Source organism: Trichomonascus vanleenenianus (genome assembly GCF_965637985.1).
Source record: "Trichomonascus vanleenenianus strain CLIB 3782 genome assembly, contig: TRVA0_020S, whole genome shotgun sequence".
Lineage (NCBI taxonomy): Eukaryota > Fungi > Ascomycota > Dipodascomycetes > Dipodascales > Trichomonascaceae > Blastobotrys > Blastobotrys vanleenenianus.
In genome coordinates, this window is record NW_027481867.1 from 101,771 (window position 1) to 123,314 (window position 21,544).

Here is a 21,544-nt window from a genome sequence, read left to right on the forward strand (position 1 = left end):
TACATCGGCTCCTATCTGTCACCCCATTGGCACACATATACCCTCCCCTCCCCCTTCCCCCTGAATGTATCCTACCCTCATGGGTTCCCTGTCATCCGGATTGTACAGTGGTTGCTCCGAAACAAAAACATCCCTTCTTCACCGCGGCAGTACACGCGTTTTTCCTCTCCATGAAAGCTGACCCAGCAAACCCCTTTGACAAAAGTTGCTACACCTGAATTGCCATAAAACTACCGAACAACCAACATTCAATGTGCAAGGGTGGGGTGGAGTGATCTACAAGCCGCACACGACGCGGCGTTTGCCGATTACCTAATGTGAGACTTTATGCCGGGCCGGTGAAAAGTGAAATCGCCCCGAGGCCCTTCAAAGCATATGATATGCTAGCCAGTCGACGGCTTCTAGGGAGAGCGAAGATGCCGTTTGCAGACATTGCAGCCAATTTGACGGACGCCCAGTTCCAGGGATGGTACCACGGGTCCAAGAAACACGAGGCGGATCTTGATGAAGTCGTCAAGCGCGCCCAGCAGACAGGGGTCGAGAAGATCATGGTGACTGGGTCGACCCTCAAAGAATCAGCTAATGCGATTCGCATGTGCCGGGAGTACAATGAGCGTGCACCAGGGTTCATGTCATGCACTGTTGGTGTGCATCCGTGTCACTCGACCGATTTCGAGAGCCACGAGCACGGCCATACGCCGCACGAGTATCTCGTAGAACTCGAGAAGCTCGCCAACGAGAACAAGCCAATTGTCAAGGCGTTTGGCGAAATTGGCCTGGACTACGACCGGCTGCACTTTGCTCCGGCCGAGGCGCAGCGGGTGTACTTTGAGAAGCAGCTGGCGGTGGCCACGCGCGTGGGCCTGCCCCTATTCCTCCACTCGCGAGCATGCCACGACGACTTTGTGCGCATTCTCAAAGAGTACCTGCCGCGACTCCCGAAAGGCGGTGTCGTTCACTCGTTCACGGGACCCATGCAGGAGATGAAGGACTACCTCGACCTAGGACTCTATATTGGCATCAACGGGTGTTCGCTCAAGTCGGAGGAGAACCTCGAGATTGTCAAGGAGATCCCTATGGATAGATTATTGCTTGAGACTGACGGGCCATGGTGTGAGATCAGGCCATCGCATGCATCCCACAAACGGTTTCTGCAAGGCACCGCGCCACAATTCCCGAGCTACAAGAAGGAAAAGTTCCAGCAAGGGGCCATGGTTCGCGGCCGCTGTGAGCCATGTGCTATCGAGCTGGTTGCCAAGGTTGTCGCTGGCGTTAAGGGTATTCCGGTCGAGGAAGTTATCGACGCTGCATGGAAGAACTCGTTGAAGCTTTTTGATCTGTAACCCGCTGGTACACTCGTAACGAATTGCGAATTGCATAGAGCATAGATCCTCCTTAATTGTGTACAGATTTGTAGTTGCTTCTTTCCTTTGATTTCGAGGGCCAGCCCTCGAGCCCCCGTAGCTCCGCTTCGCGGAGTGCCCTCGTAATCGGTGGTTATTGGCTTTACAAAATGAATTGATAACAACAGCTTGAGCGTTCCAATTCTTAGTATACTTGCTTGTTTATGGCAGCTGACGTATTAGATTACTTAATAGGATTATCCTGGTGCTATTAATGCCAAATTTCTGGTCTCTGTGGTAATAAAACTATGTCAAACCTTTTACAAGTAACAGAGTTAATCTATACGCTCAGACTAGAATAGGCACTCGAATCCTTTTTCAACAGATACGACGAACAAAAGCAGAGAATGGCTGGTGGGTTAGCGCGGGTCGGACGAGCCGTCAAATTGGAGTGTACCATTATAACGAATAAATTAAATATTTACACACGAGGTGGTTCTATGCGTCAATCAAAAAAATAAACGGAAACAATTTCAATCAATAACAAAACGAAACATAATAAACTAAGACTCGTCTTTCTCGTTCTTAGCAGCCGCGTCCTCTGCGGAGGTAGAAGGCTCATTATTATCGCCGTGGCTCGTCTCGTCGTCTTCTTCTTCAATCTGTACGTGCGCCGATCGTTCCTTGATGGCCTGGCCAATCATGTTGAACAGCGCCTGCGAGTTGATCTCGTCCTCGTCCGAACCCTGGTGGCCGAGCAGCTGCTTAAGCGTGATGGTCGGGCCATTGAACCGCTCCGTCTCCTCTTCCTTCTGGTCAAACGAGTGTTCCTTGAGCTCTGCACACGATTCCGGCGCGACAGGGCCCTCGCCGTTGCGCACGCGCTCGGCAATCATGTCGTACCACTCCTGCTTGGTCTTGCCGTTAAGCAGCCCGACAATCATGACGGTCATGTTGTCGCAGCCAATACCGCTCATGTCGCTGCTCGGCGCAAGGCAATGGTCCATCAAATTCTCGCAGATCATCTGCAGCGACTGCTTCTCGACAATGCCGCGTCGCACAAATTCAATCACCTGCTGGGAGTGCATGCAGTCCCAGATACCGTCGCATGCCAGCACGAGAAACTCGTCGTCGGGGCTAATGTCGTGCTCCATAACGTCTGGGTACGCGGTCACCATCTGCTCCTCGGGCGGCGCGTTGGCGGTCCGCTTGAAGTCAAAGTCGCCAATGGCACGTGACAGGGCCAGGTTGCCATTGACTCGGCCTACGTCGACGAAGCCGCCGGCGGCGCAGATTCGCGCTCGCTCACCCTCGTTGGACGGTTTGTGGTCAAATGACAGCGCCTTGGCAACACCCTTGACGCCGAGAATCGTTCGCGAGTCGCCGGCGTTGGCCACAATGACCTTGTTGTCTACGATAATGGCCGTGGTGGCAGTGCACCCACTCGGCTCGTTCTTCATCTTGGGATCCTGGAGAATGGCCCGGTCCGCATTGAGGAACCCGTCCTTCAAGGCTTGGACGTACTCTCCCTTCTCGAAGCCCGGTTGTCTGGCAATGATGTTGTGGAGGTTCTCGCCAGCATACAATGCTACTCCGTCGCCTATCATTTGTTAGCTCTTTTCATCCGAGTAATTGGCGGCATGACATCTTTTTTATCATCTAAGGATAACCTCAATATTTGAAGCATATATCTCATTTGATGATATATCATAGAAGGATGTGGTATCTTCAACTCCAAGTATTCCTCAATTATTAAAGATTTGACATCTTCAATTCAAAAGATATCCTAATCACGAAAGGATGTTGATATCTTCAACTGATAATATATCATTGGGGCTGTGGTCTTCAATTCAAGGATATTTTCAATCATTGAAGAATGATGCCTTCAAAATAAAAGGGTATATAGCCTCCACAATTATTGACAGGATCTCCTCATTATGTCACCAAACATAATTTCCCTCGCAAATATCGAGAAAACAGAATATTCTTTCAATAATTTGATGGCTATTCCCATTTCATATGATTGCTTGATCGGGCTATCCTTCAGTTATCGGGCTATCGTCTCCATTCAATAAACAGAATAGCTTGCATCAACAATAGACACTGTTCATTAATTGGAGAATGTATCAACCCTCAAATCACAGACGGGCACGTATATAATTGACAAATTTTGCCCGTCAATACGATGCCTCCTTAAAAAGATGTCACCCACCAGAAAAAGTACGCAAAGACGCGTCATTTTTTACTTACCACCGTGGCCGTCATAGACACCAAAGAACGAGATTCGCTCACTGAAAGAAGAACCGTCGTTCTTCTTCAGATCAAGGACCGTCGCGTGCGAATCCTCCATGGAGATTCGCCATCCCTGCATCGAGGACTGGCCAAACACCAGTTGATCGTCCTCGCCCTCTGAGGAGTGCTACACAACCGAGGTTAGCCGCCATAAGCTTCAACTTGCTAAACCGACGCGAACCACCCCGAAAAAAGAGACCATCTAACATACCTTGTCAACTATCGGATGCGAGAGTATCTGCCCCATCTCTGCTATTCAATTTCACCCAGTCACGTCACTTAAAACTATTCGACGGATGCAACAGGTTATATTCCTCGCGCGCACAAGAATTATACGTATTCCCTCTAAGTCCCGGACCAAACCCACAAAACAAACGAGTTCAAGCCCCCAGTGTCAAAGAGTTTTTTCTCGCCCGGTGGAGTGTGAGAGAGAGTCTGTCCGGGTGTACTTTACCCACCTTTGGGAGGTTTTTTGCCTCGCCTTGAAATGTGTGTGACACGCCCCTGGAACCCTTGGGGGCCTCACAGGAAAATTTTTAAGGGGGGCGTCGCCCCGCTTCCTCCCAGCGCCGCATTCCATTGCGCCGCACAGGGAAGCCTCATGAGCCGCACGTCTTGCTGGCCCCGCCGTAAAGGGATGGAAAAGGGCTGAATTTATTAAATTGCTGCTCATTGCACCTGGAGCTGGCCCCCGGACCCCCATAGCTCCGCTTCGCGGAGGATTTGATGCTCTAGTCAATTATGCGTAGAGCAGCCAGGGAGGGCTATAATGGAAGGGTTCCAAAGTGCTAAAGAAGACTATTGTGTGCTGTATGTTTGGGCAAATTTTGACTGTGAACAGGTCTTCCGCGAAGTGGAGCTACGGGGGTCTGGGGGCTGGCGCCCAGGTGAGCACAGAGTAGGCGTATTGAAGTCAATTAGGCAGCGAAGCGCAGCTAGGGGTGGCCAGAACGCTAAATCTGTGCTGCATGTTTGTCATTCTGGGGCAAATTGTTACTGTGTCTAGCCGAGCAACTCCTCCGCGAAGCGGAGCCACGGGGGTCTGGGGGCTGGCCCCCAGATGGGCACTGAGTAGGTTTTACTGAAGTCAATTACGCAAAATGAAGCCAGGAAAGTTCCCCAGAGTGCTAAGGACTGCGAAATGGTAGCTATAGAAAGGCTAGGCCTTGGTAAAGGTGATATGGAGACCAGGCTGTGGCAGCATGGCGGTGAGTTTACGCTCGATTTTGATGGGCTGAGCGAGTTCCTCTGGAGTTCCATTGATGTCCGAGTAGGTCTGGAGCAGTCGGGCAATGACGTAGGAGGCCTCGGTGAGGGCGAGCTGCTGGCCGAGGCAAATGCGAGGCCCCCCGTTGAAGGGGATGTACTGCCATGGGTAGCTCTTGCCCTGGTTCCAGCGCTCGGGCTTGAACTCATTGGCATCGGGGCCCCAGATGTCCTTATCACGGTGGAGTGCGTCGACGGAGTAGAACACAGGAGCTCCTTTGGGCACGAACACGGACTGCCTGCCGTCAGGCCCGCCGCCCACCGGCAAGGTAGTGTCCCGAGATGCGAGGCGGCTGTTGTTCGGCACGACGGGGTAAAGCCGCAGCACTTCGTTGATGACGTTTTTGAGGTACTCGCAGCGCCGCAGGGTGTGGAAGTCCATTGAGTCGGGGGTTGTGCCGAAGCTGTCGAGCACTTCCTCTCGCAGCTTGTAGAATACGTCCTTGTGCCGCACCAGCAATGCGAAGGTGAAGGACAGCAATCCCGATGTCGTGTCTCGCCCCGCCAGCAGGATGTTGAGCGCCTGGTCTCGCATGACGATCGGGTCGGTCGTCTGCTTTGTGAGCTCGTTAAGGAAGAAGTACTTATCACCGCCAAGCTCCTTGCCTTGGGCCTTGGCATCGAGCACACGCTTTACGTAGTAATCAACGAACGCCTTGCACTCGCCGAAAACCCGGGTGCTCTCCGTAGTGTTGGTGAAGATGATGAGTTTCTGGAGCATGAATCGTGTCACGACGTGCTCCAGCGCTTCGTTGAAGAGCCTGCCAAAGTCTTTGCCAGAGATCGCCCGAGTATCTTCGACCTTCCCCTCAAGCAATGTGTTAGTCGACTCACCAAAGAGGTAGTCCGTGGCGGTATCCAAGACCAGCTTGAAGAATAAATCCTGGATCTCAACGCTACCTCCCGGAGCCAGGCCGTCGCGGTCAATGATTCGCATAAGGTTCTTCACGGGACCCTCTAGTTCGTGGACCCGCGACACCTGCTCCTTGGCGAACTGCGGTCTCAACAAAGCTCGCGAGTGCTGCCATCCTGACCCGTCGAGGGTGAACACGCCGTCGCCCAGCAGAGGCCGCATTGTCGTGTACCGCAAGGGGCCGAATTCGAAGTCGTTGAACTGCGTCGCCAGCATGGCTTTGATGTTCTCGGGCTCGCAGGTTTTGAAGACGGTCCGGCCAAATTCCTGGGCTCGCACGGTCTTGTGGCCCCCTTCAAGCAGCACGGATCGCATTCTCTCGACGCCGCGGTTGTTCTTCTGGTCACCCATGACCATGAACAGCCGTCTGATGCCGAACGGGAAGGATCGAGTGTACGTGATCTCGCTGCAGCCGTGCTTTTTGGCCTTCCGGGCATACAACCAGTTCTCAATCAGGTCCTGGACAAGGACATAGACCACCAGGGCCGCTCCTGCGTAGAGTACGGTTTGGAGCGCCATTGAACAATTCCTGGTTAATAATTTACTACGCTACAATGGAAATTACGACAATTGCTTCAGGTACCAAGTTTTTATACGTGAAAGTACCAATCAGCGAGGGAATATACCAATGACCCGGAAAAGTTCGATTGCGAACAACGCCGGATATATAAAGTCTAGAGCTTACGGGCCACCGTCTTTTGAGACTTATCCGCCTGTCCAATAGTTACTCACCGGTTACACAATATGCGTCTGCTTGCTAAGATATGCGCGATGAGATAGGGGAGGGGACTTAAGAGAGCCAGAGAGTACGACAGTAGGGTACGTACCTCGGTATTTGGTCTATCTCCACCCTGCGCAAATAAGGTGCTTCAGCGTATTTCTACAGGCTGTGATGCTACCAAGTTTCATCTGCCCATGTGCACTGCGCCATCGGACTTCAATGTCGGGAACTCTGCCGTATTATACGGACAGGAGATGAACACTAACCTGCAGTGTTTATCCGTTGGGCTGCACCCCTTAGCCCCTCTGTCCCCATGCGCCTCGTGCTAACTACAACGTTTGTAAATAGCCATGGGTTCCCGCCAGTTACGGTTTTTCTGCCAGTATTTCCACCACCCCATTACGTCTTCTTTTTTTTCAACTACGCTGGGATATCGTGGTAGGTATCTACGAGGGCCAGTTTCGCGGAGGAGCGTAGACTCTATGTTCCGTGAAAAAAAAAATTTGACGACAGTTGACAACAGGGGAGTTTGGGACAGAGAGCCACTCAGGTAGGTCCCCTACGAGCATTGTATATATATGTAGTTTTATAGCCTGAACTACACGATGAGAGACCTATTGTCAGTATCTGCAGTGAGAATTGTACAATGGCTGTTGAATTACGTGAACCAGCTCGGTAAAAGAATTCCATATTCCACATACTCGCAGTAGATCCCACTGTTCAATAACCAGAAGTATTAACACCCCGTAGTCCTACGTAAATACCATATACAGTACAGTAGTACCCATGTACGTTATTCCTCGTACTTGTATATAGACGGTAGATAATTGGTGGATGATGAGCTTGGGGGTGGTGGATAAGATTTTGGTGATGCGGGGCGCGCGGGCTAACCTCCCAACCATGCTCTGACTTAACTCCGGTCAATCAAGTTAAGTGAAAAATGCGATTCCGCCAATTACTCATTAGTAAGAGATTTGTTCGAATCCAGGCCTGATCCGACCAGACTACACCATGGCTGAGGCAATTCCATCACTGCAAGCATTCCGCGAGGCGGCCCAGGAGGATGCTGCTCCGGAGAGCCCGAACCTGTACCCTGTTTATAAGTACATGCTGGCGGATAACCTGACGCCGCATGTCGCTTACTTGAAGCTGGCCCGCCCAGGTAGCAAGGAAGCCAAGCCCTCGTTCCTGCTCGAGAGCGCAATTGGCGGAGAGAAACTGGACCGGTATTCGTTTATCGGCGTGAACCCGCGAAAGGTCATCAAGACCGGCAACGGGTTCGGACCCGACGAGGACCCCCTGCGGATCCTGGAGAAGGAGCTTAGCCAGTATCGACAGTCCAACCGAATCCCAGTGCCGCACCTTAGTGGCGGAGCAGTCGGATACATTTCGTACGACTGCATCAAGTACTTCGAGCCGACGACGAAGCGAGAACTCAAGGACACCATGGGGGTGCCAGAGTCCGCTCTCATGCTGTTTGACACCATTGTCGCCTTTGACAACGTGTACCAGCGAATCCAGATCATCCACAACGTTCATATCGACGATTCCGTTGACCGGGCTTCGTTTGAATTCGACAGCGAGTACCAGAAGGCGCTCAAGACCATTGATGAGATCATTGTCACTCTGAACGGAGAGGAGTACGAAGTGCCCCAGGGGCCAGTCGAAGTCGGAGATGACTCGACCTACGTGTCGAACATCGGCCAGGCCGGTTACGAGGGCCACGTTAAGAAGCTCAAGGAGCATATCTTTAAGGGAGACATCTTCCAGGCCGTGCCGTCCCAGCGGGTCGCCCACCCGACGAAACTGCACCCTTTCAACGTGTACAAGTACTTGAGAACCGTCAACCCGTCGCCATACCTGTTTTACCTCGATTATCTTGACTTCCAGGTGGTTGGCGCCTCGCCAGAGCTTTTGGTCAAGTCAGAGAAGGGCCGGGTAATCACCCACCCTATCGCAGGCACCCTGCCCCGAGGCAAGACCATTGAGGAGGATGATCAGCTGGCGGTTAAGCTGCTGGCGTCTACTAAGGACCGAGCCGAACACGTTATGCTTGTCGATCTGGCGCGAAACGACATCAACCGGGTGTGCGACCCTCACTCGACGAACGTCGACCGTCTGCTGACCGTCGAGCGGTTCTCCCACGTCATGCATCTCGTTTCCCAGGTGTCTGGTGTCCTGCGTCCGGGTAAGACGCGGTTCGACGCGTTCCGGTCTGTATTCCCTGCCGGCACGGTCTCTGGTGCGCCCAAGGTGCGGGCTATGCAGCTTATCAGCGAGCTGGAGCAGGAGCGACGAGGCGTCTACGCGGGCGCCGTGGGCCACTTCGGCTACGACGCCAACGCTATGAACACGTGCATTGCCCTGCGGACAATGGTGCTCAAGGACGGAGTCGCCTATCTCCAAGCCGGCGGTGGCATTGTCCACGACTCTGACCCATACGACGAGTACATTGAGACGGTGAACAAGATGAACGCTAACAAGATGTGTCTCCTCCAGGCCGAGAAGCTCTGGTACGAGAAGCAGAACCAGTCTTAAAGGTCCCCTTTTTTTTTGAAATCGTGCGGCGCCCTGCGGCTCATGCATGTTTCTAAGTAGCCCCCAACATAGAGCCGATTTTAATAACTTATTATGAATGATTATCACTCGCGATGCAGCGACATTTGGGGGGCCAGCCCCCAAACTCCCTCGTGGCTCCGCTTCGCGGAGAAACTAGTGTTAGTATTACGGTTTAGAGTCCAATTATTTTCAATTCTACGAACTGTTGGAGTTCATCCTGTACAGCTCAGTGACAAAATTCTCACCCCAGAAGGCAGATGTGTACTTGGAGATGTACTGGAACAGCTTGTGGTGGTTAGCTTCCCGCTTCTCCTTGGGCATGGTCAACGCATCGTTAATGGCGTTCGACAGGTCCTCCGTGTTCCACGGATTGACAATAATACTGCCATTGAGCGACTGGGCAGCTCCGGTGAACTCTGAAAGAATCAGCGCGCCCTTCTTCTCCTGCTGGCACGCCACATACTCATACGACACAAGGTTCATACCGTCTCGCGTAGAAGACACCAAGCACACATCACTGACGGCATAAAGCGAGATGAGCTCGTTGAAAGTAACGCTCTTGTGCAGGAAGTGGATCGGCGTGAACTCTACAGTGCCGAACCGACCGTTGATTCGCCCAACTAGCTCATTGACCATAGCCCGCAGGTTCTGGTACTCCTCAACGTCCTCACGAGAAGGAACAGCAACCTGAACAAGTACGAGTTTGCCAATCCACTCTGGGTGCTCCTCCAAAAAGACTTCAAACGCGTGCAGCTTCTGCGGGACGCCCTTGATGTAGTCCAACCGATCTACGCCTACGATAATCTTTACGCCCTCAAACTTACTGCGAAGCACGGCCATCCGCTGCTTGGCCTCTGGCTTCTCCAAGCCCTCGACAAACTTCTCGGTATCAATTCCAATGGGGAAAGCTCCCACCGTAACAGTCCGGTTCTCAAACTCTACACAATTCGGCGAAGTGCTGATCCTCAGGATGCGCGCAACCGAGGACAGGAAATGTCGCGCATAGTCATACGTGTGGAACCCAATTAAGTCGCATCTCAGTACACCAAGAAGCACTTCTCGTCGCACTGGAAGCACTCGATAAATCTCGGAAGAAGGGAACGGCGTGTGGAGGAAGAAGCCAAGCTTAACCTTGATGTTTGGCCCAATTTCCTCCCGGATCATGGCCGGAAGAAGCATCAGGTGGTAGTCGTGGACCCACACGATGTCTCCGTCACGAACCAAAGGAGCAATTGCTCGGGCGAAAAGTCGGTTCGCCTCTGTATACGCCTTCCACGCCTCTTCATCAAAGTTCATCTCTCCCGGGTGGTAATGGAACAGCGGCCACAAGATCGAATTGCTAAACCCGTTGTAGTGCAGGTCGGCCAGGTGGTCGTTGAGATAGACCGGAATACACGAGAACTGCTCGTCCAGGTCCTGAGCCACCTTGTCTTTCTCCTCATCAGGGATCTCCAATCCTACCCTTCGTTAGCCTTCTAGAACCAATTGTCCCAACAACGTTGGACTTACCTGGCCATCCAAACCACTTGAAGCTTGTCGTTTTCTTAAGCCCCGACAGCGCCGTGACAAGCCCGCCCGAGGACATGGCGTAGTCGTACTTCCCGTCCTCAGACCGCTTGATGGTCACCGGCAGCCGGTTCGATATTACGAGCACGTTTCCTTTAACCATTGGAAAAGTAGCAGTACAGTGGATTAGTTCTCACGCAGCAGTTATGGAGGACTGGTGGTGTGAGGTTTTTACCTTATTTTCGACTCTTTTTTTTGCAACCAAACGGAGATGGCAAGGTTCTGGAAGAGACAATGAGGGTTGAGACAAGAGATTGGGCCGCACCTCAGGCGTGGGGCGTGTCGCACACAAAGCCGCTCTTGCGCGCTCTCGCACGCTTAAGCTTGGCAATTTGGTACGCCGTTGAGGTAACAGAACTAGTCCTCGATCTTTGCTCTGTCGTTGCTTTGAGTGATTTATTCGTGTTAGGAGATACAAGCCATTGAAATAAAGAGCGATTGAGCGCTTTTTGAGGCTTATGCTTTGGCTTGAAATGGCATGTCGGACTATCACGTGATGCTGATGCTGAGAGTCACGTGCAACGATTAGCGATAAGCTTATTAAATAGAGCGAGAGAAGTTACATCAAAGCATTGTAACTCGATCTGTATTATTCGATGGAATTGACAAACGATTCTGGGCTCATTGAGCGAATTCAATTGAAGATAGGCTAACAAGTAGTGTCTCATCGAGCAACGTTCCTGAATACCGATCTCTGAGATATCATACAGATCCGGTAAGCAACCACAACATTTAATGATAAAGGAATACGCAATAAGCGTTCTAGCCTCCAAGTTCGTAGTGCCAATTGAACTAAACTCAGTCAAAAAACTCAGGGGTTATAGTGAATAGAAGAAGTCAATGTGCGGTTGTGCCGGCTGATCATCACTGTGGGAACGTGCGCGCGCGAGGATATCACCTACTTTTATCAATGCGACGACACCCCAAAAACCTAGGGTTAGAAGGGTGTGAGCATTGAGTTATCTGCTACCATAGCGGAATCAGAGAAAAAAAATACGTAAAGAGGGATGACGAATGACCAGGCGAAGAAGTACAGCCTTGATTTGCCGCGGGCGATAGCCCTGGAGTTCCCGGCCCGGGTCGAGAACACGGATCGCGCCATAACCATGGTCGGCGGTTCTGAACAGATCAAGCAGAAGGCAGAGACCAAGGATGATCCATTAGAACTAAGGCTACGTCCAGAAGACCCCGTGTCGCACCCGATAATCTCGCGATTTGCCCGCGGCGAGAACTTGCTCCTCAAGATTGAGCTGCCCACCCGGTGCCTCGAGGCGGCCGGCGGAGATATTCGAAAGGCGCTGCAATTGAGCAAAGGAAACTACAAGGCGGAGCCGTCGCACGTACTAGACACATCCTTCCGGTTCCGAGAGATGGCGGACTTCCAATACTGTCTCGAAAAGTCACCGTTTGCACAGAAGATTGACAAACTCATGTCATTTGATCTCGAGACTATCCGTAGCATTGAGTTTGAAGGCAACGTGCCAATTGGCAAAGATGAGTTTGCTGATATCCAGCCGCCGCCTAGGTTTTCACAGCTGCGTCAGCCGTTTGTGTACTCTTACCGAACGAACCCCCAGGCGGTCATTGTCGACGACGGCAAAGGTGGTAGTAAATTAGTGTCCACTGCAGCCCCTAAACGCCTTGATTCGATTCTCTTGGCATGGGATGAAGAGGTTCCAACCGGTCCACGGGCCGAGCTCAGCGAGCCCACAGGCGATATTGCACACGTAGTGGAAATGCTGCGCGAAGTGTTTGCCGAGCGGCCTTTATGGACGCGTAAGACTATACTGAGCAAGATTGGGTACGAGCACCGTTACAGCATCAAGATCGCTTTGCCCTATGTCGCGTTTGTGTACCGAAGCGGGCCTTTCCGGACTGCGTCTGTGCGCTATGGTGTCGATGTTAAGTCTTCTCCGGAGTTCGCCAAATTCCAGGTGGAGCATTTTAGAGTATTCACGCGCAAAGAAGAGGAGGAAATGCTTAAGGAGCAACAGAGCTTCCCAATCCCTGTAGACGTGGCGCAGGAGAAGCGTCCGCATCCTGCGGAAGCCATGTTCCGCGGTATGCCCGATCCGCGGACAGTACAGCTTTGCGATGTTACTGATGAGGATCTCCGCAGGCTCATTGATAATGCAGAGCTAAAGGAGGAGCCGGATTTCAAAAACGGATGGTTCGCGCCGCTGGATATCCGTCTTATTCGAAAGGTCATGCGAGCTAAGTTGGTAGCCTTCCGTGACCGGTTAGAGCTGAGCAGGGAGGAGGTTGAGAATATTATCCAAGAGGAAACAGCGTATTTCCATGGCCGCGAGAGTAAGGCCGAGGCAAGCGATAGCGAGTATGTTGATTCTGAATACGAGGATGATGATACGACGCAGTTGAATGATACAAGGGAGGAAGAGCCAACTCAGGAGCCTGAAGAAGAAGAGGAAGAGGAAGAAGAGGAAGAAGAGGAACGCGATGGGGAAGGGGCGGACGAAGATAAAGCGAACGAATACCATGAGCCGTCTGGCTCAGAAGTTGCAGGAAAGGAGCAGCAAGTGCTGGATAAAGTGGCCGATATCAGTAAAGAAGGGAGCGAGCAGCTCAAGGGTCTGTTTGGGTTCATCAAGCAGGAAGACGACCATGACCACAGTAAATCTCTACGATACTAATACTCACGACTTTGTTATGATTTAATATTTATTTACCACTAACACCTCCGCGCAGCGGAGCTACGGGAGCTCGAGGGCTGGCCCCGAAAACACTCTGCAGCTAGTATCAATGAGGGGGGTGGGGGACCAGTCCCTCCCCCAAACCCCCCTGGTGCTCCACTCCTTGGAGATATTGGGCCAATTGAGTCCCTGAGCGAAGCGGAGCTACGGGAGCTCCAGGGCTGGCGTTCGAAATACTAGCAATGGTGTCGTCGGCTTATGTTAAAAGGAGGGATGGTGATTTGGTTTTGGCGGAGGTTGGGTTGGGAGCGACAAAATTTGAAAAGTGAAAAATTCCAGCCAACCAAACCAGGACACCCCAAAACCTAGATATCAGAGATGTTTTCGTCGATACGGCCGAGGGCAAGTGCGGTGGTTCCTAAGCAGGTGCGTACTGTGTACGTCCCACCTGGCGGCAAGTCTATCCTGTCCCGCAGACTACCGCGAAAGCTCAAGGTGGGCGAGACTCGACCGCCGATTTATTACAAGTTTGATGTCAAGGTCGAGCTGAGCGACGGGTCTGTGGTCACGCGACGGTCGCAATTCCCTAAGGTCGAGTGGCGGTACCTGAACGACCAGCGAAATAGCCTTCGGTGGAACCCTACGCGATCTGATCTGAAGAGCGTCGACTCAGAGATCACCGGACGACTGGCCAAGTTCCAGAAGAAGTATGGCGATATCGGCTTCGAGAAGCCAAAGGTAGAGGAGAAGAAGGAGAAGGAGGTTGCTCCAGTAGAGGAGGCTGAGGCTGAGGCTGAGAAGAAGCCGACCAGCATGTTTGACGACTATGCTGATCTCATGGGCGAGAACGTTGTTCCGGTGCAGGCTGGTGGTAAGCTGGCACAGAAGCGACGAGGAAAGAAGAAATAAACATTTGCATGCCATACTCCTGTAACGAATTTGTAAATAGAACTGTTAATCTGTCACATTGTACTGTTGTTGTGTACTGTCAAGTGCGTTATTGGTTTACTTATGAAACTACTAAGATCAAATTGATGGATCTATTTAATGGCTCATATGATAGAGACCATTTTGATGCACTGAAGTGATATGTATGAAAAGATCTTTGCTGGCTTTAGGAGACGTGTTGATCTATTATCGTCTACCTACATCCTGGCAGTATACCTACGGTAAGGTAAATGAATACAGCTTATCTACTCTTGGGATTCACTCCCCCTAGTAAGCTACAATTAAGGAATACTATATTCTGGCTCTAGCTACTAATCTGGGATACCCATATATGGATTGTAGGCGAAAATTGGTACAGGGTAACCCATCAGCAATTTTTTTTTGGATTAGCGGTACTGCTGATCCATGTATCCAATTACATAATCCCCAGCCATGTTGGATATATCACCTATATTGCAGAGATCAATTGACCGTTACTCTATACCCGAACTTCAGAGATCATAGAGAAATACGATATTTCTTAATCGCAGTTCCAACTGCTATCTAGGGGATATCGGATCGATACGCCGTTCCCGAAAAAAATCCCACCCACACAGCTACGACCAACGCTGGACATTTTTTATCTTTTATCGATACCACTGTTGCAATAACTAAAACGATCTATTTCGAATGGGCAGCATTTTCCTTCCACACCTACCAACTGGGTGGCACGTTGATCAGGCCATTTTGTCCGAGGAAAGCCGAGTAGTAGTGATCAGGTTCGGCCGTGACCAGGACCCCGATTGTATGCGAATGGACGAGATCCTGTACAGCGTCGCCGACAAGGTGAGGCAGTTTGCCGTCATTTACGTGTGCGATATTGATCAGGTGCCCGATTTCAACCAGATGTACGAGCTGTACGACCCGATGACAATAATGTTCTTCTACCGCAACAAGCACATGTTGGTTGATTTCGGCACAGGCAATAATAACAAGCTCAATTTCGTGCTCGAAGACAAACAGGAGATGATAGATATCATTGAGACCGTTTACAGGGGCGCCGCCAAGGGCAAGGGTCTCGTCATCAGCCCTACGGACTACTCTACCAAGCACAAATACTAACCTACTGGGGCTTCATGTTTTACTGGGGGGCATGCCCCCCAGACCCCCTTTGGCTCCACTTCGTGGAGGTTTTCTCCACAATGCGGCGAACTGCGAAAACCGATCGGCAATGAATGAAGTGATCCTAGTCAACAAGACACACGCAAGTAGTACGCCAAGGTGGCGATAAGGTAAGCAATTTCCCATCCAATCCCTCCGCGTAGCGGAACTAAGGGGGGGCATGCCCCCTCCCCCCTTTCCCCTAGGAACTCCATCGTAGCAGAGCCCCACACCAAGTCAATTGCGGCTCGTGCGGCTCGGGCGGCTCGCGCAGTCCGAAAAATTTCCACGTACGGCTGAGTCACTTCGAGATTCGATAATGCCAGAAAAGCCCTGAAAAAATGCGAAACGAGCCCCAATTCCTCCGCGAAGCGGAGCCACGGGGGGTCTGGGGGGCAGAGCCCCCCAGGTTTGTGTGGAGAGGCGGTGACTCTTTTCGATGGAGGGTTCTGGCTGCTTCGACCCAGGGGAGAGAGGTGGTGTGGGCCCCGCCGGGGCGGAAAATGCACTTTGGGAGAGGGCTCGATTGACACATTTTTTTTTCATCAACCACTTATAAGGCGTGGAAAATCTCGCACTTTGCGTTCAAGATATACTCACAAAGGATACTGCGAGCGATCCGGTGGAAGGGAATCTCACCGGCAGTTCAATTACGAAATTTTGCGACCAAGCAACGAAACCTGCAAGGCAGAATGAGTGCACAGAACCAGGAGTTCAGTAGAGAGCAGCTCGAGGGGCTGCTCAAGCGACGATTCTTTTACGCGCCGTCGTTCGACATTTACGGCGGTGTGTCCGGGCTGTACGACTACGGTCCACCAGGGTGCGCGCTGCAGGCCAATCTGGTCGAGGCGTGGCGAAAGCACTTTGTGCTTGAGGAGGACATGCTCGAGGTGGACTGTACTGCGCTGACGCCGCACGAGGTGCTCAAGACCTCTGGCCACGTGGACAAGTTCTCCGACTGGATGTGCCGGGACACCGTGACTGGCGAGATCTTCCGAGCGGACCACCTTGTCGAGGAGGTCCTGGAGGCCCGACTCAAGGGCGACCTTGAGGCTCGAGGCATCTCGGAGGAGCCAAAGGAGGAGTCCGAGAAGGACAAGAAGCGAAAGAAGAAGGTCAAGGAGATCAAGGCTGTCAAGCTCGATGAGAAGACGCGAGAGGAATACGAGACCATCCTGGCCAAGATTGACGGGTTCTCCGGCCCGGAGTTGGGCGACATCATGGTCGATCACAAGATTGTCAACCCGGTGACTGGCGGCAAGCTCGAGTCGCCAATGGAGTTCAACCTCATGTTCGAGACTGCTGTTGGCCCGTCCGGTGTGCTCAAGGGCTACCTGCGGCCGGAGACTGCCCAGGGCCAGTTCCTGAACTTCAACAAGCTGCTGGAGTCCAACAACCTCAAGATGCCATTTGCCTCTGCTTCTATTGGCAAGTCGTTCCGAAACGAGATCTCTCCACGTGCCGGTCTGCTGCGAGTGCGAGAGTTCCTCATGGCCGAGATTGAGCACTACGTCGACCCAGAGGACAAGTCGCATCCGCGATTCAAGGAGGTTTCCGGCATCAAGCTCAAGTTCCTGTCCAAGGGCGCTCAGGAGGCCGGCAAGACCGATCTTCTGGAGACGACTATCGGCGAGGCAGTCAGCTCTGGCATGGTCGACAATGAGACCTTAGGTTACTTCCTCGGCCGAATCTACCTCTTTATGATGAAGATTGGCATGAACCCAGACCGAGTGCGATTCCGACAGCACATGTCCAACGAGATGGCCCACTATGCTTCGGACTGCTGGGACTGTGAGCTGCACTCTTCTTACGGCTGGATCGAGTGTGTCGGCTGTGCTGACCGATCTGCCTACGACTTGAGTGTGCACTCTGCGCGAACCAAGGAGAACTTGGTGGTGCGACAGCCACTTGAGCAGCCAATCACTGTCGAGGCTTACGAGGTTGACCTCAACAAGAAGAAGTTTGGCCCCAAGTTCCGAAAGGACGCTCCAAAGGTCGAGGGCTGGATTCTTTCGCGAACCGACTGCGAGCGAGAGGACTTGGCCAAGGAGCTGGAGCAGAACGGCAAGATCGTCTGCTCCATTGAAGGCATGGGCGAGGTTGAGATCGACAAGGACCTTGTCGTTATTGAGAAGCGAAAGCGGGTTGAGCACGTGCGAGAGTATGTGCCAAACGTCATTGAGCCATCGTTCGGTATCGGCCGAATCTTCTACTCGCTTATTGAGCAGGTCTACTGGGTGCGACCAGAGGACGCCGCGCGAGGTGTGCTCTCCTTCCCACCACTGGTTGCTCCAACCAAGGTTCTTGTTGTGCCACTTTCTGCCAACGAGCAGCTGAGCCCAATTGGCGCTGATATCAGCAAGAAGCTGCGGCGAATGGGCATTCCATCCAAGGTTGACGACTCGTCTGCCTCCATTGGCAAGCGATACTCGCGAAATGACGAGTTGGGTACCCCATACGGCATCACCATTGACTTCCAGACTGTCAAGGACGGCTCTGTCACCATTCGAGAGCGAGACACCACCAAGCAGAAGCGTGGCTCCCAGGAGGAGGTGCTCAAGGCTATCCAGGACATGGTTGTCAACGGCACTTCGTGGGACGAGGGCACCAAGCACCTGGCTGTCTTTGAGTCCCAGGAGGAGTAATTATATTATTAACTAATTGTAATAGATTGATCTACTGGATATCCGTTATTGGAGGCCCATTAATAAGCTGTCTATATTGCATAATAGACGTAGCAGTATAGGTTAAGCGCTGTCACAATTATTCGAGGGCCAGCCCTCGAGCTCCCGTGGCTCCGCTCCGCGGAGATATTCTGCAGTTTACGGTACAATAAATTATTTGCATCAAACATGTGGTAAACAGTTGTAGGCAGCAAGTGCCGGTATTGGTAATTTGTTACTACCGGTAACTTACTAGTATCGGTAAAAGCGAGTGGATTGACATTAGTTTAATGTACATATATTTCTGATTCTTTGCATCCTATATTTGTATTCTAAGAGGTAATCTATTGTATAGTACTTGAGATACCGGAAGAAGCAGCTTATCCAAGAAAACCAAACTCCGTAAATCGGAATGTCGTCCCAATCAATTTTTCGTGATATCGGACCCATCAACAAAATAACTAATAGAGAATAATGAGCGCCAAGTCGAAAGCGCTGAATAACCTCGTGGCGGCCTTCAAGAAATGGCCTTCAGATTCGCAAAGAGTGTACTTCTCGTTCAAGGACTACCAGATCAAGCGGTTTGAAGAGGCACTGGTCGGCTCGCAGGCTCAGCTACCTCCTGCCGAGAACCTCGAGGCCCAGGCCGCCGCTACTAACCTCCTCACTGCCGATGCTAACCTCAGAAAGGTAGGTCCATTTTTTGCGGAATTTGCTGTAGTTGCTAACTAAGATATAGTTCCCTGTCAAGAGACTGCTGCGGCCCGAAGGCATGCCAAACTACTACACCCGAATCATCAGAGAGGCAGATACCACTACCCGAAAGAAGGAATCCTTCTTCACTGCATTCCGAGAGTCGGTGTTTGGTTGGTTTAAATAGTCTGTGCATTTATTAAATGTCTTGTATATATTTGTATTATTCGTCAATTATGATTCAGTGAATCTTTAACGACCCCTTCGAATACCGTCGTCATGGGGTACCTTCAATTTGTAATGGATATCAGGATTGAATAGCAATCATTTACATTTTGTAATAGCTCAACGAATAATAAAGGCTCAATAAATATCATCTCCAAATTTTAAATAATAAAATGGATTGAAAAAAGGGTAAGTCGCAATGGCTCAATGATTGATAATAAATATGTATATGTTACACACGTTAGTCATTATTACTTCTTGGCAAAGGTTATTCGAATGGTGCTGCCGTCCTGGGTTAGACCAAGAGTATTGGACCGCGCATTAGCAGCCTGCTCCTCGGTATCAAACTCAACAAATCCAACATGCCGAATTGTAACCAGCCGCACCTCGACAAACCCAGGGAACCCAGCAAAAACATCCGTAAGCGTATCCTGCTGTACTGTCGAAGGCACATTCTCGAGGAAAAGAATGTTGTTTGGTGGCAGAGTCGAATTGACTCCCGTGGGATCATCCTTGGATGCTTTGGACGTTTTGAGTCGCTTGGCAGCCGGTTCGGGTTTAGTCAGCTTAGACTCCCACTGCTTCTGGCGAACTTCCTTCTTCTTCAGGCGCTCTTCTTTAAATTTTTCATACTCTTCAGGGGTTGAAGTCTGCATAACTGTCGCGTCAGACTTGGTTTTGGAGAACTGAATGGTCATTGGCTTGCCGAATATTTCATGCTCGTTCATTTCGTTTCGGGCCTTCTGCGCGCTGGAAACATCGTCGAAGACGACAAATGCTTGACCGCGCATCCACAGATTCTTGTGGGCCACTATGTCTACTATCCTGCCATATTTTGAGAAGATATACTGCAGTTCTTGTTTTAGCCGATCCAATTTGATCTTTTCGTTGATATTTCGAATATACAGCCTAACCCCACAGTTAATTTTTCCAGAACTTTTATAATTAGCAAAATTCCAACTTACGTTTCTGACGGCGCAAGATCTGACATGTCTAACCACGCTAGCTCTGTCGTTCTGTCGTCGATGGAAAGTATAAATATCCGTCGATGGGGGTGAGTTTTTCCACCCTCTCCCAAGACACCCTACTACGCTCTCCGACCACCACCACACGGTACCGTTTAACATGTCGGACGAGGAAAAGGAGATCGAAGAGTTTCTCAAACGCGAATCAAGCGAGCATGGCAAAGACACGGAAATTGAGCGGATATTGAACGCTTTCCGGCTAGACGCCTACTCTGTCCTCGGTCTCCAGCCCGGTTGCACGAAGGAGGATATCAAAAAGACGTACCGCAAGAAGTCGCTACTTATCCACCCGGACAAAACGGCAAACCCCCAGGCCCCCGATGCGTTTGACCGGCTGAAAAAAGCGGAATCAGAGCTCCAGGATGACAAGAAGAGGGAAGTGCTTGACCAAGCGTTCACCGATGCGCGGAAGCTGTTGATTCGCGAGAAAAAGTGGACTATCCACGATGAGCGACTCAAGAGCGACGAATTTCTGGCTGAGTGGAGAGAGAAGACCAAGCAGGTGCTAATTGAGGCCGAATTGAGGCGCCGCAAGCTGGCTAAGATCCAAATGGAGGAGGAAGGCCGACAAAAACGGAAGCAAGAGGAAATGGAGGAGGAAAAACGCCAGAAAGTGGAATCCAAGAAGCAATGGGATGCTACCCGAGACTCTCGAGTCAAGAATTGGCGCGATTATCAAAAAACCGAGGAGAAAAAGCGCAAAAAGCGAAAGAAGAACGTCTTGGGCTAGAAACCGAAAGATCGAGTATGGGGTCACGTGAATTTTCACCGATGCACAGCCGTGCCATACCTTTTTTCACGGGTTACCCACGATCCACACAGTATTGCTGGTATAGTCTGTCTCTTGGAGGATAAAACGGGAGAGAGAGAGATGGGGAACGTACAAGCGTATTCGCCGCTACTTATTTGCACGCTTCTTGCTGGGTTGGCGGGCTTTTACATTGGTACAAAAGTGTCCCCGGCCAACGATTTTGACAGCGATGACGAGTTTGAATCTGAAGGTGAGGAGGAGCAGGAGCAGGTGAGCACCTCTGAGGAGTGCAAGATGGTGCTGGTCGTTCGCATGGATCTCAAGATGGGCAAAGGAAAGGCTGCGGCCCAATGCGCCCATGCTGCCGTAGCGTGCTACAAGGCGGCCAAGAGGCGACACCCGGCCTATGTCAAGCGGTGGGAAGAATGGGGCCAGATGAAGGTTACTCTGCAGTGCCCGAACGAAGAGGAGATCGAGCTCCTGCGAGGAATTGCCGAGTCTTTGAATATTACTAACCGATTGATTCACGATGCGGGTCGAACTCAAATCGCCGCGGGATCTGCTACTGTATTGGGTCTTGGGCCTGCTCCAAAGAGCCTATTGGACCAAGTAACTGGATCATTGAAGTTGTACTAGACAGATAGGCATTTTATATATTTGATGATAACTTGTATATTTACTTACAATGGTTAACATTGTTTCATTTACTAGCATTCTGTTAATAGGTCCTAAAGTGGTTGGTCTATTCACGGTTCCTTAAACGGTTAATCTATTCAGGGTACCTAAAA

The 21,544-nt window shown here is 51.2% G+C and overlaps 13 protein-coding genes across 13 annotated transcripts; 9 read left to right on the top strand and 4 right to left on the bottom strand.

The window, feature by feature from the left end:
- Window positions 1-380: 380 nt before the first annotated feature.
- On the top strand, window positions 381-1,343 carry TRVA0_020S01112 (3'-5'-exodeoxyribonuclease; the record flags this gene model as incomplete). Its single annotated transcript, XM_076684961.1, has 1 exon — window positions 381-1,343. One exon carries the CDS (start codon window positions 381-383, stop codon window positions 1,341-1,343), a length of 963 nt encoding a protein of 320 aa, XP_076540779.1.
- A 563-nt stretch (window positions 1,344-1,906) lies between these two features.
- PTC3 (PP2C family serine/threonine-protein phosphatase) lies at window positions 1,907-3,882 on the bottom strand (the record flags this gene model as incomplete). Its single annotated transcript, XM_076684962.1, has 3 exons — window positions 1,907-2,943; window positions 3,594-3,762; window positions 3,847-3,882. The coding sequence occupies 3 exons, from the start codon at window positions 3,880-3,882 to the stop codon at window positions 1,907-1,909; spliced, it is 1,242 nt and encodes a 413-aa protein (XP_076540780.1).
- A 912-nt stretch (window positions 3,883-4,794) lies between these two features.
- Window positions 4,795-6,333, bottom strand: TRVA0_020S01156 (cytochrome P450; the record flags this gene model as incomplete). The annotated part of the gene is made up of 1 exon (XM_076684963.1): window positions 4,795-6,333. One exon carries the CDS (start codon window positions 6,331-6,333, stop codon window positions 4,795-4,797), a length of 1,539 nt encoding a protein of 512 aa, XP_076540781.1.
- Window positions 6,334-7,546: 1,213 nt separating this feature from the next.
- TRP2 (anthranilate synthase TRP2) lies at window positions 7,547-9,073 on the top strand (the record flags this gene model as incomplete). The annotated part of the gene is made up of 1 exon (XM_076684964.1): window positions 7,547-9,073. The coding sequence occupies one exon, from the start codon at window positions 7,547-7,549 to the stop codon at window positions 9,071-9,073; it is 1,527 nt and encodes a 508-aa protein (XP_076540782.1).
- A 216-nt stretch (window positions 9,074-9,289) lies between these two features.
- TPS1 (alpha,alpha-trehalose-phosphate synthase (UDP-forming) TPS1) lies at window positions 9,290-10,763 on the bottom strand (the record flags this gene model as incomplete). The annotated part of the gene is made up of 2 exons (XM_076684965.1): window positions 9,290-10,551; window positions 10,604-10,763. 2 exons carry the CDS (start codon window positions 10,761-10,763, stop codon window positions 9,290-9,292), a joined length of 1,422 nt encoding a protein of 473 aa, XP_076540783.1.
- A 1,003-nt stretch (window positions 10,764-11,766) lies between these two features.
- TFC1 (transcription factor TFIIIC subunit TFC1) lies at window positions 11,767-13,311 on the top strand (the record flags this gene model as incomplete). The annotated part of the gene is made up of 1 exon (XM_076684966.1): window positions 11,767-13,311. The coding sequence occupies one exon, from the start codon at window positions 11,767-11,769 to the stop codon at window positions 13,309-13,311; it is 1,545 nt and encodes a 514-aa protein (XP_076540784.1).
- A 378-nt stretch (window positions 13,312-13,689) lies between these two features.
- MRPL36 (mitochondrial 54S ribosomal protein bL31m MRPL36) lies at window positions 13,690-14,220 on the top strand (the record flags this gene model as incomplete). Its single annotated transcript, XM_076684967.1, has 1 exon — window positions 13,690-14,220. The coding sequence occupies one exon, from the start codon at window positions 13,690-13,692 to the stop codon at window positions 14,218-14,220; it is 531 nt and encodes a 176-aa protein (XP_076540785.1).
- Window positions 14,221-14,928: 708 nt separating this feature from the next.
- DIB1 (U4/U6-U5 snRNP complex subunit DIB1) lies at window positions 14,929-15,360 on the top strand (the record flags this gene model as incomplete). The annotated part of the gene is made up of 1 exon (XM_076684968.1): window positions 14,929-15,360. One exon carries the CDS (start codon window positions 14,929-14,931, stop codon window positions 15,358-15,360), a length of 432 nt encoding a protein of 143 aa, XP_076540786.1.
- A 731-nt stretch (window positions 15,361-16,091) lies between these two features.
- GRS1 (glycine--tRNA ligase) lies at window positions 16,092-18,044 on the top strand (the record flags this gene model as incomplete). Its single annotated transcript, XM_076684969.1, has 1 exon — window positions 16,092-18,044. One exon carries the CDS (start codon window positions 16,092-16,094, stop codon window positions 18,042-18,044), a length of 1,953 nt encoding a protein of 650 aa, XP_076540787.1.
- A 492-nt stretch (window positions 18,045-18,536) lies between these two features.
- On the top strand, window positions 18,537-18,942 carry CBP6 (Cbp6p; the record flags this gene model as incomplete). The annotated part of the gene is made up of 2 exons (XM_076684970.1): window positions 18,537-18,752; window positions 18,802-18,942. The coding sequence occupies 2 exons, from the start codon at window positions 18,537-18,539 to the stop codon at window positions 18,940-18,942; spliced, it is 357 nt and encodes a 118-aa protein (XP_076540788.1).
- A 289-nt stretch (window positions 18,943-19,231) lies between these two features.
- MUD1 (Mud1p) lies at window positions 19,232-19,971 on the bottom strand (the record flags this gene model as incomplete). Its single annotated transcript, XM_076684971.1, has 2 exons — window positions 19,232-19,889; window positions 19,946-19,971. 2 exons carry the CDS (start codon window positions 19,969-19,971, stop codon window positions 19,232-19,234), a joined length of 684 nt encoding a protein of 227 aa, XP_076540789.1.
- A 134-nt stretch (window positions 19,972-20,105) lies between these two features.
- Window positions 20,106-20,735, top strand: TRVA0_020S01354 (J domain-containing protein; the record flags this gene model as incomplete). The annotated part of the gene is made up of 1 exon (XM_076684972.1): window positions 20,106-20,735. One exon carries the CDS (start codon window positions 20,106-20,108, stop codon window positions 20,733-20,735), a length of 630 nt encoding a protein of 209 aa, XP_076540790.1.
- A 141-nt stretch (window positions 20,736-20,876) lies between these two features.
- Window positions 20,877-21,392, top strand: PTH2 (aminoacyl-tRNA hydrolase; the record flags this gene model as incomplete). Its single annotated transcript, XM_076684973.1, has 1 exon — window positions 20,877-21,392. One exon carries the CDS (start codon window positions 20,877-20,879, stop codon window positions 21,390-21,392), a length of 516 nt encoding a protein of 171 aa, XP_076540791.1.
- Window positions 21,393-21,544: the final 152 nt, after the last annotated feature.